Here is an 18,889-nt window from a genome sequence, read left to right as displayed (position 1 = left end):
TCAGTTAGGGCAGGTAAAGTTCCCTACATGGAACATAATGGTAGTTTTGTATGGATAGTTCCTGTGAGAGTTTCCTCCACTGGGTGCTGTTAGGTGTTGTTTTGAGTGCTAAATTTGTTCCAATTATGTACTCTTTGTCTTTGCAGTGTTCTGGATGATGAGGGGAGCAGCCTGCGTCAGCAGAAGCTTGACAGACAGGTAAGATTTTGGAGGAGGACCTTCTTATTCCCTAAAATCTGAATCCTGGAACAATGAAACAATGATAATTGATAGAAAATTGCATTCTCTGATTGGGGGATGCAGAAGAGAGATCTCTGGAGGCTGAAATTAACTCACAAGTCTGACTTCCATTACAATTTGTCTTCTGAATGTGGTTTGAGTGATTTGTGCTGCTTGGACTTGTTTTAAGCTGCTGTACAATGTATTTGTTACTCCACTGATGGAAGAGCCACACCAGCCAACAGAGGTTAGTCACAAAGTTTTTATTCAGGGCATTTAGCTCTTGTGGCTGTAACCTTGTGGCACTATGTGCTATGCTGCCTGTTTTCTGACTGCATTCCTACATGACTTGTGCAAGGGAGTCAGAACCCCGTGCATGAAATATGAGGGAATTGTGTCTTCAGGTTTTAATGGGAGTTGAGGTTTCTGCTTTTGCTTTGATTTCTGTGGTCCCCTTCTCAAAAAAAGTTGTCATTTTTATAGTTAAACCTTGTGAGTTTAATTTTATTCTCTTCTGTTGTCACTATTTCATCAGCTTGCATGTCTACCAGCGTCTCATTTTCAAATTCAAGTACTATTTATGCCATAATCCTGTACTTAATTCTGATTATGTTGGAGTCATATTGAGGTGTTAACACAACTTAGGGAGCTGAAAGAGTTCACTCTCCATTTTTATTCCTCAGTTTTATTGCATCTCCTTTCTGAAAGCGAAAATATCACTGTACAGAGGCAAGGAAACGGTAAGGCAATGGATAAGTAAAATTAACAGTTCAGTTCTCTGAGGTGGTGGAAGAGGACTCAAACAAGGTCCCTGTGGTGCCAGAGGTTTAGGTTTTCAGTTTAGATCTAGCTGAGAAATTTTAGTGTTTAACTAAAGTTCATCTATTATAGTTGTTAAATTAGGCTTGTGTCCAGTATTATCACTCGATTCTAGTTTGTAATTACCTGCTTTTAATTTACAGAAACTGAAATTGGCATCTCTGCCTCGTGCCCTTGCTTACCCTCCCATTGCTTCACAGCCAGTATTCTCACACTGTTGTTTTCCCAAGGGTTACTTCCAAGCAAGCTCTGACAGCTGGTGGTCTGCTCAGGAAGATGTATTTTAATTACTTGTTGTTTTCTGCAGGAGGTGTTTCAGCAGTAGGTTGGTTGTGGTTTTTTTGGAAAGATTTCCAGTAACCCAACGTCCCAGTCTCCCGTTTGCCAGCTGCCGCCGCTGTAAATCTGGGGAATGCCAGAGCTGACCATTGTTTTCCATCGTACGTTGCTGCTCTTTGGAGTCCAGTAAGAGATGCTTTTCTCTTGTGTTTTCTCCAGAGAGCACTGCTGGAACAGAAGCAGAAAAAGAAGCGCCAGGAGCCACTGATGGTTCAGTCCAACGTGGACAGCCGGGCGAGGACGCGCAGGACGAAACATTCGGAGGAGCAAGCCCCGCTGGTTGAATCCTATCTCAACAGCAACAGCAGCACCATCTATCACGGTACAGAATGTCACCTCTGGCTGTCGTGGTACAGAATGCCACCTCTGGCAGGTGTATTTGCTGAGAGTCCTGGTGCAGTGCTCATTTTGTGATCATCAGAATAAAGGCTATTATCGATGCCTTAATGAAGGGATGGGGATCACTGTTGGGTTAAAAATTATTTTTTACTCAGATACAAATCAAAGGCTGTGAGATTTTAGAGGAGCAAGAAGTTGGCCGTAGCTCAAAGTAGTCGCAAGTTTTTTTGTTACACGACAACATTCTAATCCAAGGGAAAGTAGCCACAAAGTTTTTGCTTTTCTAACCTATGACCTTTACTTAATTCTGATATACTTTTATCCAATGGGCTACTACTACAGGTGTACACATATGCTTCCATTATAACACCTAAACTTTTAGCTTACTCTGTGCAATTACACTACTACACTGTAAAACCTTTTATCATCTTACCCAATACAGTTTCTTACTTAATTAAGGCGTATTTTACTTGTAACTATAGAAATACAAGTTTATAATTTTTCTGCTTAATATCTGTGTGCTTTTATTTTTATATCAATCCAAGCTTCTTCCAGTGCTGCAAATCAAACCCTTCAGCATTTCTATCTCTCCAGTTTCTGTTTTTAATTTCCTACAGAAGATTCTAATTTTTTGTATTTTAGTAAATTGTTAATATCCTTCACCTTGTTTTTGGGGATAAAAACCCATCAGAACTTGCAGTTGTAGCCTTAACAGGAGAGAACAAGGTAACTGGCTGGCATTTCAGTGCTGACCTGGGAAAGAGACAGCTTGTCCCTTCTGCCATGAGTATTTCAGTGTCTTCAGCCTTGGCTCCTACTAAGTAATGCTGATGGGTTCTACTCTGAACATTCCTCTGCATGAAATTTTCCTTAAGCCTGGTGGTGGTAATGATAAATTTGAAACCTATTAACTAAGTTCAGCTAGGACTGCGTATAGTAATTTCAAAGTTACTGTGTTTCTGCAAAGTCCATTAAAACAGGTAGAGAAGAACAACGTTTCAAACTTTTACAATGTCTCCACTTTCTTAATAAAGATTACAGGATCCAGTAGGGACAGAGTCACTTCAGGTGTCACACCCACAGGGGAAAAAAGTTATAGTGCCATTTCTTTTCAAAGACCTTAATAATCAGAAATAAATCCTAAGGAAACCAGGCATTATTTAGTTCTGTCCTCACATGGCCCATGCTTTTGAGCCCTCTAAAGATGGTGCGGGCATATTTTCCTCAGGATTTCCTAAGGGGCAGTTTGAGTAATCCTTGTCCAAAATTTGACTCTTGTAGATATCATTCCAGGTTGATAACACCTCCAAGATACTTAGAGAGCAGTAATTTTCCAGTTTTCTTGTTTTGCAGATCATTAAGTTGAATGGGATTCATAAGCTTCAATTGCAAAAGTCTTGCTTCTCTGATTATTGATGAGTTTGTGGGCCAGGAGCTGAAATGCACTGATACTCATTGGGAATGCAGTTGGCAGCCTTTTGGTTGGGAATGGTGTTAGGTGGCAGGGTGCTTAGGTTTTGGGGTTTACACATTAAACCTTCAGGTGCCTTTGCGTATCTAACGCTGTTTAAAAAAAAAAAAAAGAAAAAAAGACCAACCAATATCCTGCTCTTATACAAACAAAACCCAGCATTCAGTTCAAACTTCTGTCAGTTTTGCTCCATGTGCTGTACTTTTTTGTCTCCCTGTTGTCTTATTTTCACTTGGTGGTCTTATTTTTCCACAAGAACAAGGTGGGTATTTAGTGGACTAACAGATTCTGCTCTGAGAAGTGCAGGTTTCAGAGTCTTTCTTCCAGGTTAGCAATGGATGGAAATCTTTAGCTGATTACAGAATTTACTGTTAGAATCTGGAAATTGCATTGTTTAAATCTGAGGTTTTGGTAATAACGGGCCTTTAAAATCTTGTTTCTGCAAGCAAGTAGGATACCATAAGTGGTTTCAGATGGAGAATTATTTTTTCAACTTACTATTATTTTAATTTTTTCTAATAAATATTTAAAAGTAATATTTCTCTTTGCTGTCTATTTCTCAGGGTCTGGGATGTAATTTTTAAAGATTAAACTGAATTTCTTTCCAGTCTAAATAAAAAAAATTAGATTTAGCACGAAGATTTGGTTTGTTTACTTTTTAATCAGACAAAATAGAAAATCTCTTTTTCCTCTTATGCTCAAGAGTTTATCAAAGGTACAGAGCTGTTCTAAGAAATAATGTCTTATAGTAGAGAGATGGTGCTGTTCAGTAAAACCCCTTATAGTGTCAGTTGATCAAGGTTTTAATTTTCACAAATCAGAGAAAAAGACATTATAATCCCATAATAGATAACAAATTTCATATATGCACTAACTGAGCTAAATTTTTCACCAGTTTGCCCCAGAGTGGACTTTCTCACTACAAGTGAGATTAGCTGTGCTCTTAAGGGGAAAGTGACCCTTCCTGTCATATTGTACCACACCATTCACTGGAATACTTAGGATTTGTTCTCCCTAAATCAGTTTGTTCTAAATTTGTCTCTCAAACCCTTTTAATATTTCACAAGGTTTCAGAGAATCAAAGAAATGCAATGTTTCTCATATCTAACACCACATTTGTTAATCCCTTGGGGCAGTTCTCCTTGTAATAAACCATGCAGTTTGCAAGAGCCAGTTTAGAAGAATTTAATTACCTAGCAAGGTGTTTTATTGCCTTGTAAAATCCTTTGTTAGGCACATTGCTTTTGAAAATATTGTAAGAACTCTAGAAGTGTCCTTTTTTTGGTGTGGCCTTCTCTGGGAATGTGCATAATGTCTATGTTTTGGGGTTTGATGACCATTTTTAATTGTGGCATTTGGCTTCAGGGCTGGTAGGTTTTTTTCCCCCCCTTCAATGAAAACATTTGTATGTGGCAGTGTGGGATGTGTGAGACAGCTGGGCTGTTTCTAAAGAACTATTCTGCTCTTTTCCGTTCATTTGTTGCTGTTACGGGCATGCTGATTCCAAGTTAAGAATGATTCTTTGATGGGAGTTGATGCTCTGCTGAATGAACTACACTGCTTGGATGAGCATGTTTGTGAAATCAATTCCTGTGCCGGCAAATGCTACAGAAAGAGCACTTCTTTCCACCTATCATCCTGCTTCACTCTCCCTTTTAGCTTGTACTAAATCCATGTAGCACAAAAGTACTTGTTGATTTCAACAAATAATTGGATGCCTGTGTGGAGATGTCTCTGTGGTGCTTTGAGCAAAGTAGGTCAGAGATAGCATCTCAGAAATTCTCAGATGCTGAGCGTTCTGTGCTGGGAAATTCTCCTTCATACACTGCCATTGCTTATTCTGATGCCTTTATCTGTGCTGGGAAATTCTCCTTCATACACTGCCATTGCTTATTCTGATGCCTTTATCTGTGCTGGGAAATTCTCCTTCATACACTGCCATTGCTTATTCTGATGCCGTTATCTGTGTTGCAATGGTTCCCTCATGGGCAACTCTACTGTGCAGTAAAAACTCATTTAATTCCAGAATAATTGTCAGAGCTTGGAGTAGAAAGTCAGTCATTCTTGTTCTGGAATAGAACATGGGCCTGATGAGCTACCTGTGGGTAGATAGAGTAGACAGATAGAGGGTAGATAGAATAGAACACCATATTTTGCTAGTTAAGCTAATTGTGTATTGCCAGAAATGCCAATTTTTTTTTCTTAGATTACTTCAAAGCAGAGGAATTACACATTGGTAGGATAAAATGGTATTCATGTTCCCTGCTAAGTGTTGCTTGCAATTCCTCTGAGTGCCATGAGACTTTTAAGGAGATGGGTGCCCCTCCCGTGAGGAAGTGGCTCTGCACAATCCACCATGCACAAGTGTCCACACAGAACAATTCTTCTCATTTGTACCCATATCTCACCTACAGATAAAAGTCTTTAGATACTTCAGCTTGCAAGTGACTTGCATGTAGTGTATCTTTTTAAGACCCTTTTTTTGTTGACGTGAGGGCTAATTAATTAAAAACAACAAAAGTTTTCTGCGGAGCTGAGATGAATTAGGCTGAGAAGACCAACTTGAGAGAAAAACTCCTTGGCGCCCTGGTCTATAAAGGGTTACTTTGAGCTGGAGTCCCAGCCAGTGGTAACACATTTATCAGCATCTGTACATCAGGTAGAATTAGGCCCTACATTTATCTGCCTGCAATTCCAAGGAATAAATGTCCTTCCACTGTCTTCCATGATGTTGTTCCAGGGCTCTACTATTTAATAAAGCCTCTTTCTCTCACAAACACAGCTCAATTGCTGTTTCATCATTATAAGCAGCCACGTAAGAACCTATAACAACTTTTTGCATTGCTGTTAAATTTAAATTCTGTATGAAAGACAACAAAGGCATTCATTCACCAGAAGAAATTTAATCCTTCTTTGTTGGAGAGATCATGTACATTGTTTTCTCTTTGTGTTTTCTGGTGTTTGTTCAATTCAGTGTCCTTCATAAGGACATATTGCCACTCGTTTTCTGAAAATTTCTTTAAAATTTTATTTGCCGTTTTGTAATATGTCACAGTTACACCTGCTTGCTTGTTTTCCTGTATTTCTACTCAACTTATTTTGTGAAGTTAGTTGAAAACCTGAACAAGCATTTTAGCCTGATTTGACCTTGCAAAATTCTGCTACAAATACAGTACTTTTCAATCTGGATTGCAAATACTGAGCCAAATAGCATGCAGAGATACACTAATTACTGCAACAATTTAATTACATTATTTAATTACATTTAATGCAAATGCTGAAAGCCCATTTTTACAGAGATTTTACTTCTGTGAAAATGGTGAATTTCCATTGGGGAGTGATTTTTCTTTTCACAGCACTGAGGAAGGCAGAGATTTGAATGAGTGCCAGATATGCTTTCATTAATATTGCCATACTTTGTGGCAGCTGTGGCTTTTTTTATAAGACTTGAAATTAAAAATGTTTTCAATTAGATACTCCCAGAGTAATTTTCATTGCAACTTCCAATTTAGATTAACCATGTGTAAAAAGGCAGAATGACTTCTTTACTTTCCTCCTTTGACATTTGGCAGCACATCTAGATGTAATGTTTGTGTGGTGTGTTAAACAGACCTCTGATGACAATTCATAGCTTTGGATTGTTAAATTTGACGTGTCATTCTATTTACCATGAACGATGAGAGAGAGTTTTCTGATGGGTATCCAAAGCTGTCAGCTTTTAAAGGTGACATCCATTAACTGTTAATTTAAAAAAATCATGTATTTGCCTGTTCATCAGAAGAGTCTCTCCATCCCTCTTTTCCACTGACCTTGGAACGGGTAGGAATTAGTTTACTTTTTGGATGTAGCAAGGAATGTTTTTTGCAAAGGACTCTTAATACTGAGAGATCTGGCAGCACTCCAAACATCATGTGGGCAAAATACTTAACTTCCAATAAGCATATATTCTGAAATCTTTATTTCAGCCGCAGGCTCTTCACCTTAATCTTTAAAGCATCTTTTTGATTTGTCAGCAGTCCTTACTGCACTGGTGCACTTCCAAAATAAACAAAGCCAGCAGAAGGAGCAGAGGGCAGTGGGTAGCACGGGTCTTTTTGTGGTTCTTGGTACTGGACGATTTGAGAGGAAAGTTCAGAGGAAATGGCTTGAGAAACTCCTTCTCTTTCCTTTAATGTCCCACTTAAAGTAAATTTACTTTCTTACTTGTGAAGTTACTACTTCACATTTAGCTGTTGTCTGTCGTGGGCAGTATCTCAGGAGCCAGGAGGTGAAGATGAGCACAGGAGATGCCCTGGCAGGCAGAGTCCCATCCCAAAGGCTGCAAACACAGCAGGCAGAGCTGCCAACAGGATTCCCTGCAGTGCCAGACATGGCAAGGGATGAAGCAGGCCCAGGACCCTCCAGGGTACCAGGAAAGGAGATGCTGCAGTGCACGCATCTCCGTGGGGCAGATGAGCTGCCTGCAGTGCCAGGATGCTCCCAGGACACAGGCTGGAAGCAGCACCTACAGCACAGCCCTGGGCTCAGCTGGAAGAAAGCCCATGGGCAGGTTGTGGGTGCACCCCCCAAGGAGGCTCATCAGGGCAATTAGAGCCTAATCATGCCCTCAAGGCTCCAGTATCACAGAGTAATTATGTAATTTATCACTGTCTTTAATCTTCCTGGCTAGATTTCTCATAGACCATTTTAGCTTTCCTTGTTAGTTGTCTGCTCTCCCGAAGTCTAGTTCATTGCTATCAACTCTCCATTTCACATGCTTCCTTTGCCTTCCCCCTCCCCAGGATTAGCCAGCAGGTACGTAGGGGGTTAAGAAGTATCTTTTATTTAATCCCTTCCCTTGTTCTCTCTGAGGAACTCTTAGACAAATGTGGTTTTAATAATGTGTTTAAGCAGCACCAAGTTCCCGGGTACATTGGTTCCTTTTTCTGGAGCACTAAAAAAGCCATCCTGTTTCACTCCTGAATATTTTCAGGTTTGCAACAAAAGCCTGGTCGTCATCACTGTTGGAGGCATAAACTGCCAGGAGCCTTAGGGATTTTATTGTCAATAAGGTTTTGAGAATTTGGAATCTGACCATAATTTACTAGCTGGAGGAGTAATTCCTTTGAATATCAGCATTTTGAAGCAGGAACCGAATCTTTGTGATTAAACAGTAACTAACACACCAAAGTCCTTGTCCTAATTCAGGTCTTTGTATTCAACTATTTGTGTGGTCTGTGTAAAGCTAATAAAAATATTTCATGGTACTGTAAAATATTGTGGGTTTGCCCATATTCAGAGTGTTTCTGATAGACTGCAGTGTCTTTTAGATGATTGTAGAAATACTAGACCAGTTCAGAATCTAAGTAGATTAAATAAACTAATAATGAATAACAGCCCAAATAAGCAGCAGGATTGACTAAGGCTAGGACTTCACAAAGAAAATAAGCCATTCTTACAGTGAAACACAAGAGCATCTCAGGCAACAGTAAGAAATGGAGAACCAATTCACATTGATTTGTTAAGGTACACCCTGAGTGGACTGTACTTGATCTTTCTTTGCATGGTACTCATTCTGGGTTTCCCTTTTATTGTTGAGAGGATGTTGGTAAATAGAATGAATGTTTGCCTTCAGTATTTGCCTTATACTCTCCTTACATATCTCATTGTCTGGTTCAGCCTCTTTCTACTTAAAGTGTTTTCCAGAGAGGCCGCACAATTTTAGAATTGTTTTTTCTTTTTGTGATTTTTTTTCATTTACTTCATTCTTAATATAATGTACTGATCAGAAGCACCTTTTTTAGCACATGGCATTTTCATGTGGCAAAGATGGGTAAGTTATGATTCATAGATTTTTTTTCCTTCCTCTAAGATCATAAGAGTGTGCAAGCACTCATACCAAGAAATACAGTCATACAAATGGCAAAAAGAAATCTGCATTTTCATTCATGCTACTTCGAAACTTATTTCCTGTGTGAACTTCTCATCGTGAAGGCCAGATGGAAAGACATGCTTCACATTTTCATTCATTCATATAAATATGTGTGGTTAATTTACAGAATTGAAAAACAGCTTGAGTTGTCTACATCATAGTTTAGTTTACTCACATACTTACAAACTGCATCCTGTTATTTGACTGTGCATTGTAGCTTTATCCCTGGAGCCTGGAGTGTTGTCCATCACAGAACTGATTTATGGAGAGGTTTCTTTTTTCTTTTTTTCTGAGTTTTATTGGTGGTGCAAGGTAAAGCTGGGACACTGCCCCAGTCTGCCTTGACGAAGCCCTTCCACACTCGCCTGTATTATGTTAACAGATTGTTTTCCTTTTTTCCTTTCCCCCCCCCCTTTTTCCCCCCCCCTTTTTCCCCCCCCCTTTTTCCCCCCCCCTTTTTTCCCCTCCCCTTTTTCCCCCCCCTTTTTTCCCCTTTCCTCTGAGATTCTGAACTAATACTGCAATCTTCGCTCCCTTGTGTCTCCTGAAAAATACTTTTTTTAGTGCTCTATTGAGTTTAGTAGTCAGTACTTGATTTAATGAACATCGATGAATAATACTGAAATTGATGTAGTTTTGTTTGTAAGCTTGGCATTTATTTCAAAACTATTTTTTACAATTTATTAAGTTCAAACTAGAATGAAATACCAGGTCTGAGCATTCGGTGGATTTTTCTGTTTGGAATGATGACTCACTACAGCACTTGCTCCTCCAGTTTTTTCTTCTCTGAATGCAAATTCTAGTACAAACAAATAATTCTTATGGAAAAGGAAAATCTCCGAGTTTTTTAAGTGAAGATTTTAATAATCTGGAGTGGGGCATATCAAGTATCAGGATAGATTTTCAAATCTAGTCTCCTACTGTTTAAGATAACGTCTTAGTAGGGACAGTAGGGATTTTCAAAGCTGCCTAAAATGGTAGTTGTACTGAAATTAATGCATTTTTGAGTGACAGTCTTTGAAATTTCATCCCCACATAGCTGCATTTAAGGTTCTTAATTTATTTGTCCTCTGGTGCTGCCTGTCATTGTTTTTAACTTTTTGATGACCAGCAAAGGACATAATCATATTGTTGTATCAGTGAATAGTACTTAGGGAGCCAGTTGATCTCATTTTCCTTATTCAGGCTTTCTTGCATGGATCTATGAATTGTTTTATGGGGCTGTCTAGAGCCTGTGGAGAACGCAGGCTAGAGTTAACCTCAAGGTTTCCATCCTGCTGAGAAGGGATATTTTTGTCACTCTGTTAGATAATGATCCAAAGATGCAGTAGAGGGCAGAGGGGAAGACATTTGATCCCCTGACTGTGTGTCTGGGGATAAACACTGCCTCTCTGACTTGCTTCATCTCCACAAAGGCAGCCTGGAAGGAGTGCTGGTTCGAGAAGTTCAAAGCTGCACATGCTAATGACCAGCTGCAGAGCGAGTACACAGGCTTAGAAATGGTCCTCCTTCCAACTCTCCAGGGCAGGAGAAAGCACTGGAAACAGAAAACAGGATTTTTTACTTTGCTCCACATCCAAGCCTGCTGGACCAGCTGAGCAGGGGAGGCTCACAGACCTGTCCCTTTGGGTTTGCAGGCTGCAAGGATCCAAATCCTGGCTGGCCTATTGACAGGATCATTCCTAAATGCAAGGATATGCCCTGAACTGAATTTGTACAGAGAACTTTCTTTGGTATCTGCAGAGACAACACCAGAGAAAGCATGAGTGAGTGGGTAAAACCTTAGCTGAGGTCTGCTATTTACTAAATAGCTAAAAGCTAAGAATGAGATGATTTTGTGGTGGACATGGAATGTTGGGATTAAATTTGGATTTATTATAGAGGTAGTACTTTAAATGTAATGGTAATTCTCAGAAATGTATCCTTTAGAAACAGGACATTCTGTGCCAATTCCTTTCATGAACCAAGGCACAGTATCATTATCTCTATGATTTAAATCACATTCTGCAGCCTCCATCTCTTGTGTCTGAAAGGCCCATTTATCACAGGCAGCAGCCAAGGTATATGCTCAGAATGGCTACTGGGCTGAAATCCTGTTCTCTGCTTCATAGACTAAAGCAATGGAAATAGTCCCTTTTGTGTCCTTTGGAGTTCCCTCACTGAACTTCTAATCATATACCTCTTGCTCAAAGTTTTGAGGCAGAAGTAACTCAAAAAACTTCAGGGCTTTTTTTTGAAAGATCAAAGAATGGCTGGCAAGATAGAGAAGTCTTTAACTTTGCAATTAATAATGTCAGAAAGTTTCATCCTTTGCTGATTGATCATTGCTTTGGACCAAGTAAATGGTGCTCCTGAATTAATGAATACAGCCAGATTTAAATTGATTTCAAGAACTGCCTGGCCATTTAATATAGGTCATTTGTAAAGTCCTGAATTTAACTGTAACATGGATTATCATCTTCAAAACAGTTAAAAGAGCACAGCCTAGTTTTTAAAGAGAGACTGAGGTACAAATATAGTGTTTGACAAAGGCAGGCATGAAAAATTGGGCGGTGACAAACTGTTTCTTTGGACTTCAAGTCTGTCCTCTAATAATTTAATGTATATGCTCTGTAGAGCTGGAACCCTTCCTCCGCACAACGAGGAAAGGAGCAGGAGTTCCTGGAGTGCCTCAGGTGCCTGCTGTGTTGTGAGTGCAATGCTACTCACAGCAGATTGCTGTGCTGGGGAGGGTAGCAGCGGGTTTGGGAGCTGCAGTCTACACAGACATGACTAAATCTGTTTCATCTTTCTCCTCTGAGAATCTCCCTGGTGTTTCTATTTCTATTCATGCGCTTGAAGGATTTGCTGAAGAGGAAAGTTGCTTCACAGCCCAGAAGCTTAGGGAGAATTTTCCCCTTCTGAGAGAGAATAGTGTCAGTCCACATGTCATGGAAAATCATTTAGTCTTTTGGGTGTTTAGGAAGTTTGTCTGAATATTTTAAAAGTAATTTTAAGGCAATCAGTACTTTCCCATAATGGTCCTTAGTGGACTTTTATTTACCCTTTCAAAGAAAGTACTTGATTTTTGGGTTTCTTCTCCCATGTGCCAGGGAGAGAAACCGTGGTCACCACATGAAGTCAGTGGGGCTTAGCACTTACCAGTGACCAGCAGCCAACTCCAAAATCTCTTAGTGCCCACCTATAGTTTCTGGGGGGAAGTTTGACAGTTTCTTTATGCATTTCATGAAGGCAATTGTGATATTCATCTAACTTCAAGGTTTGGTCTAGCCAGAGGAAAGAGTTATGGTGTGCATTGCTTTCAGAGACTCAAATATTGACCTCAAAGTGTGTCGTGCTCTTAGGAAAATGATAAAGGCTCTTTTTACTTTGAAAACAAGAAACACTGCATGAGTTGTGCTGACATTCACAGTTTATGCCACGCATATTTTGTAGAGAGTCCTTCCAAGGAATTAATTAATTTGCGTATGCTACAAAGTAGGAAGAGGTTTTAAATTCATCTTGGGTGTAGTTTCACCATAAAATGTATGGCCAACCTACTTGTCATGCTGTGTTACACAGTTGTGCTTCGAAAGAAACCTTCTGATGATTCCTTGTTTGGAGAGTTAGGATGTAGCTTTAAGCATGGATGCTGCAAAATCAGAATAAAATTTTTCTGCCTTCCTGCTGCCACTGTTGATGATCATTCTGGCAGAGCTTTACTATGAGGAAAAAATGCTTCCTCCAATAGCTCAATTACACAGTAATATCCTGGTGTTGCTTTTGGACTGAAAGTTGAGAGTTGATATATTCTTGTGAGGTAGAAAAATGTAAGGAAATATATCTCAGCTAACCTAACACCTTCAGATTTTTACTGTAGCTTTGCAAATTCTGGTTTACTTGACTTTCCTCAGTGCATAAATCGTTCTGAAGTACCAAACTCTGCTATGTTTTCTTTCTCTTTTATGCCTTTGCAAAGTTCTCAATTCATTCTCTCGTCTCTCTGTTTCTCTCTTTTCTCTCTCTGTTTGTTTTCTTTTTTGGTGGGGTACCCTGAATCTCTGAAGCAGTGCAGGAGGCTGAACAGGAAGATGTAAAGGTGGTAGTGGACGCCCAAGCTCCGAAACCAACTAAAAAAACCAAGGCAGCAGCTGCGAGCTGTCAGAGTAGCAGCACCAGAAAGGAGAAAAAAGGGAAACACAAAGGTTAGCTGCATGCAGCTGCATGTCAGATGTTAAATTCATTATTTTGCTGTCAATTCTCTCTCTCTCTCTCGCTATTTTTATATAATTTATTTGAAAACCTGAAAATTGATTAAAACTAATTTCCTGAAGTTTTTCTGAGGTTGGAAAATGTATGTGACTTGGTTGTGTCTGGGCATGTACAGCCTTGGAGTAGAAAAATTTGTAAATGGAGTCTTTTCCAGAGGAGAGTGCTTGTTCAAACTGCAGAGGAGGAAGAAAGTTCTGAAGGAAAGATGATGGTGTTTTCCTGCAGTGGTGAAAAAAAGAGAACCATCTTATGAGGGTGTGCTTTTTCAGATTATCTGAAACTAATCTTGTTTGGAGAAGCAGCCTTAAATTACAGCTGCTTCTGTCCAGACTCTGAGTGAGGTTTAAACTATATAAATTAGAGGTTAAAGGGGACATTTTGGAAATCAATTCAACAACACTGAGATCAGATCCTCAAAGGGGTTTTTCAAGTTCTTACTTCAGTGTTACTTTGTCTCATCTGACTGACAAATGGGAGGTGGTAGTATGAAAAATTTTCTGCAATGACTTTTCTTGCAACTCTACCATTAGGTGGACGAAAAAAAATGCACTATTGGTAATGACAAAAGGGTAGGTAGAAATGACATTGCCACTGCTAGATTTACAATTTGAGCTAGGTGGAAGAAGTGATGAGCTACTTTACTCTATATATGCTACTTTACATATGTATATGTATGTGTATGTATATGTACCCTCACAGAAAAAGAGAGGCTGTTGTACCACATACAGTTACTTTTTATTTGGTGCTGAATTACTAATTAAATGAAATCACTTTCCAATAATTTGCAGTTCTTGAATAAGGCCACTGTAGCACTGTCTTGCCTGGACTGTATTCCTGTCTTGTGCATGCCCAAGTTTCTCCACTGTTTCTTCACTGAAAAAGTAGTGTATATCCTTGATAAGTCTCTTTAAAGATAGCAGTGACTAATAATGTTAATTATTGAGGTCAAAGTATTGGGGCTTATCTGTAGGGATTTTGCAGGACTTGAGCCTACCTTAGGAAAATCCTTTGCATATTGCAGCTTAATTGTTGAGATCTGAATCTACAACATCTTTCTGTCTGTAGTTCTGGCTGCAAGAGAAGCTCTAGGTTATACAGACTTTAGAGCCTGGCCCTGAGCTAAAGGCTCTTCATATATTTGAGAAAAGATGGAGTATGTGTCAAGGGTGAAATTAACTCAGTGTAAAAATTATTGGCAAAATGAATGAGCAGAAAGCGAACACTTCCCAGTTTAATGTAAAAAGTAACGACATTCCAGCCTAGTAATACAAACGCCAAATTTTATTTTGAAGTATGTCTTGCTGAGGAGTAAAAATTCTATTGCTAGTTTAAAAGAAAACCTGGAAGGGAGCATTATGTGAGCTAATACTTAAATCATGGTTACAGCAGAGCCTTAAGGCTCTGTTTTATCTCATATAATACCTCTTTTGACATGACTGTGTCTGTACTGTATTCAGAACTGAAGATACTGTGCTGCACAACTTTTTGGTTATCCCACAGCAGGTAACACCTAGCATTTTTCTCACATGCCTGTTAAAATTTTACTCGTCTTCTGAAAAATTCCCCAAGCAGGCAAATATTGGCCTATGTTAATAATAACAAGTTGTGTCCGTAAAAGTGAAGTAATTTTGTGTAGCCTGAGAACTTTGGCATGCTGACACTGCTCCATGTGTTGGGAGCTAATATTTTTAGCCCTAGAAACCTCAGCCTCTGCTGCAATTCTTATTGCTCATCCTGCTGTGCTATGGGAGCTCTTCTCTGGCCTTCAGCATTTGCCCATCACTTCCAGGTTTTCAGAGGGTGGAGGTGTTATTCACCAATTGTACATCAGTTATAGAAAAGAAAATGCTCAGTATTTCCTCTCCTGAAGCTCATGTTGATGATTAGAAGCAAATAAAAGCCAGTCAAAGTATGTTCAGAGCATACACATAACACCTCATCCAGCTCGTCTACTTTTTCTGTATACTGGGATTATCTGTTCATTCATGTATAATTTCAATAATATTTGCAATAATATCTGGTTTACCTTTGACAGTGTTTTAAACTTGGGAGGATTATGACTGGATTTCCAGTCTTCCGTCCTTATCAAAGCTGCAAAATATTTTTTTTATTGGATGGAAAAGTAAAAAAACCAAATGTGTCTTTAAAATTCCAGAGGGATTTTGTTGCTAAATCCACTACAGACATAACTAATTTTGAACTTAGGAATGAAGAAAATGCAAAAACAGAACCTTGTAGTGGAACTTGTATTAATTTTCAGTTACTTTTAAAAAGAAATGTGAGTCTTAAGGAAAGATTTTTTTACAACAATATTGAATGGATTTGCAAATGACTTCAGGTCTAACTATGAAAATGGATGAAGGGGAAGTGGTTTTATACCACGTTTTAGCACATCAGATTTTGTTGGAGTTAATTGGTAATTAGAGCAAATTTTGGGAAATTTTAGGTTCTGCTTTTAGCTTTGCAATTGCTTCAGGTTTGTCTCCAATCAGAGTGTAACCTTTATATGTCCTGTAAATGATCAGGATGAATGCTGAGGGGTGAGTGCACTTAACATGCTGAAATAGCATTTTAAAGGTTTTTGTTAGTATTAAGCTATAGTGGACCTTCCCTTTCTAAGCATAGCTCAGCTCTTTGTGCTTTAAGAAAAAAGAACACTTAGACCAGATCCCATGAATAAGAAGCTAATTCAGAGCAAAAAATTGTTGAATTATACATGAGTAGCTGTTGAAGCTGTAGTGTGATGACTGCACTCTGGTTTTAGATGTGTAATGCTTTTTTAAGTGGCTTGAAGAGTGATGAAGCTGTGATCAGAACAATGTGCTGAAGACAAACGTGAGAGAAATATCAGGTTTAATGATACAGGCTACACTGGCATAGGAAAAGGAATGTAGCTAACTGCTCATGTCAGTGCACTTAGTAATTCTCTGATGGGTAGCATGGCATTCAGCAATTTTTTCTAAATCTGTGATTATTACTGGTATTTCTTAATGGCAGTATGCAGTGTGCACTGTGCCTATTTTTAAAAAGAACCATAATTTTTGTGGGACAGAGCCTGGAACCGCAGTAAATTGGTGACATTTTGTAGTAGCTTAGCTCATTAAACTGGTATTTCTGAAAGCTTCAGTCTCAAAGTTTATTGCTTGGCATAATATTCAGTATTGGGGGGAAAAAAAGCCCAGATGTAACAAATGCATTATGTAAAATGGTTGTCTTTTAAATGGAGGTAGTGGATCAAATTCTGGTTTGATTTGTGGCAGATTGGGGTGATTCAGGATAGCAGTGAACCAGTCCACAGCATCACTATGTGGTTCAACAGAAAAATCATGCAAATTAGTGAAAATATTTGCAGCAGGAACCTATGAGAAGTATGCACCCTACATAATATCACAAAGCCAGAGCATCTTTAGTTGTGAAATAACTTGATGATTCTTTTAAAAAGGAGATTCATGAAAGTATTGCAGGTACATTGTGGTGCCATTACTTTGTTTGGTGGGGTTTTCCCCCTAAGATAGGGGAAAGATTTACAAAGGAGTTAATAAATACACAGGATAAAGTACATTTTTGGCTGTGTGCAGTGAATGGGGCAAATCAGGAAGATAAAATGGAATATTTAAAAAAACCCAGAAAAGCACAAGAAGCCAGGAGTTAATACAGAGTGAAATCTGATATGAAAATTCAGGAATCATTCTGTGAAAAGTTATTTAGTGGCTGGTTGAGTTTGGTTTTTCTTCCCAAAACTCTTGCACTATATAAGTACATTCTAGGAAAGCCCTGCTCTGAACAACATAAATGAAGATTTCTTTTTCAGCAGAATTTTCAGTGAAATCAGGAACCTGGTTGTGTTTAAAATATCAAAATAAACTATACTTTCGCAGAAATTTTCCCCTTCTGCTGTACCTTAAATTGAAGTGGTACCTTAGTGGTACCTTCTGCTGACTTTCTGGGAGCCAGGAAGCTGGTGAGCTGTTCTGACACACAGAGCTTTTCCTGCCAGACTGGCTATTCCCTGCTTTGGTTTGGTTGGCTTCTTCCGTGTTTCTTCTCTCTCCTTCACGCCTGCCTGAGTGTTTTGATTTGTGCATCCCGTCCCGTTTTCCTGTGGAACGAGCAGCTTCATTAACACTGGCTGGCTCAGAAAGCAGCAGCAGTTGTTGGGTAAGAAGCATCATTTCTCACTGTAGCACTTCCTTTCTGATGGGAGAGGGAAGTTCGTGTAAAGCAGATTTATCTCAGCTTCCCTGGGCACTAAATAAAAAGAGTAGGAGGAACAAAAGGCGAATTTCCACCAAGAAAAGTCCTATTATTTCTAGATGTGACACACCTTTCAGGCTGTGCTTTGGCAACACATGAACCTGATTGTGAAGAAGTAATTTTGACCTCCTAAGGATAAAGATTTATGAATGTACAGTTCCTGTTTACTGTTTTAGATTTCATCAAAGTCAAGTACTTGAGCACTAAGCTCTATACTGCTTTTAGTGTCCTGATCTGGTGCTAGCAATAGTCCAGTGGAAGTTTGGACTAAATCACCTCTAGATGTCTTTAAAAAAATATATATCAATTTGCTCCCTTTCCCTCTAAACAAATCTCTTTGTAATTTTGCAGTTGTTTGAATTCCTATCAGTGGATGCACAGCCCCTATGAGAAGAGGAATATGGTGGGAAATGGTTTAGAAAATGTTGACAGCAGGGTTTGCTTTAAGCCAAGTTCTCTAAAGGATGGGGACTATTTGTTCTGGTGTCAGATCCCCCTGGGATTCCCTGTCCTTGACCTCAGAGCAGGCCATCCTTTGAAGGGCTGTGCTGCTGTCCCTCAGTTGGAGGGAGAGCTGCTCTGCAGAGGTCTTGAATAGCATTTGCACCCACAGCCTTGGGTGTTATCCACGTGGATGTGACTCCTTTGTCAGACCAGTAACTGAGCTCAGGAAATGCTCAGTGTTCTCTTTTACAGTGTTCTCTTCCAGAGGCCTCCTGCCTGACCTTGGTCAGCTCTCCAGGTCTCATCTGCAAAGGGATTAATCATATTCTTACTCTGTGAGCAGTGTGCCCATCTTCATACATCAAACTTGTGCCTTAAGCGCTCTGTAAAATGGGAACAAGAACTTCCCTGTCCTGCAGCTCCTCATTTGTAAAGCAGGGACAGAATTACTTGTTTTCTATGCTATATTCCATTTCTGATACCTAATCTTGTTTGCCATTCAGTAGTTTAGATTAGCAGCTTTTAACAGATTGGTGTTGTCTATTTATAAATGTTGTCTAGAAGATTTTAGGTGCTAATAGAATACAGGCATTGATGAACAGTAGATTGCAGGATATAAATGCCAGCCATGCTTATTTACTGATGCTTTTCTTTTTTCCCCACTACTGCTTTGTTTTCATTTCTGGTACCTCTGGTTTTCATCTGTGACATAATCATGTCAAAGTTTACCAAAAGGCTTTTTCTGTAGGACTGGTGTTCTGAGGGTTGTTCTAACCTTCTTCTTTCCTCTCTGCCCTCCTTCACATTTGTCTCTCAAAAATTCCCCTTTTTTTCTTAGCAGA

The 18,889-nt window shown here is 39.2% G+C and overlaps 1 protein-coding gene across 1 annotated transcript in view; it reads left to right on the top strand.

The window, feature by feature from the left end:
• Positions 1-18,889, top strand: part of TUB (TUB bipartite transcription factor) — a 65,467-nt gene that overhangs the window by 27,894 nt on the left and 18,684 nt on the right. Inside the window, exons 2-4 of the mRNA XM_062494270.1 lie at positions 147-198; positions 1,537-1,699; positions 13,148-13,282. Of these exons, the coding sequence (XP_062350254.1) occupies positions 147-198; positions 1,537-1,699; positions 13,148-13,282 (350 nt within the window). The remainder of the gene's footprint in view (positions 1-146; positions 199-1,536; positions 1,700-13,147; positions 13,283-18,889) is intronic.

Source organism: Cinclus cinclus, chromosome 6 (genome assembly GCF_963662255.1).
Source record: "Cinclus cinclus chromosome 6, bCinCin1.1, whole genome shotgun sequence".
NCBI classification, from domain to species: Eukaryota; Metazoa; Chordata; class Aves; order Passeriformes; family Cinclidae; genus Cinclus; species Cinclus cinclus.
The sequence above is the reverse complement of the archived record's forward strand: the minus strand, read 5'-3'. Positions and strand labels throughout refer to the sequence as shown.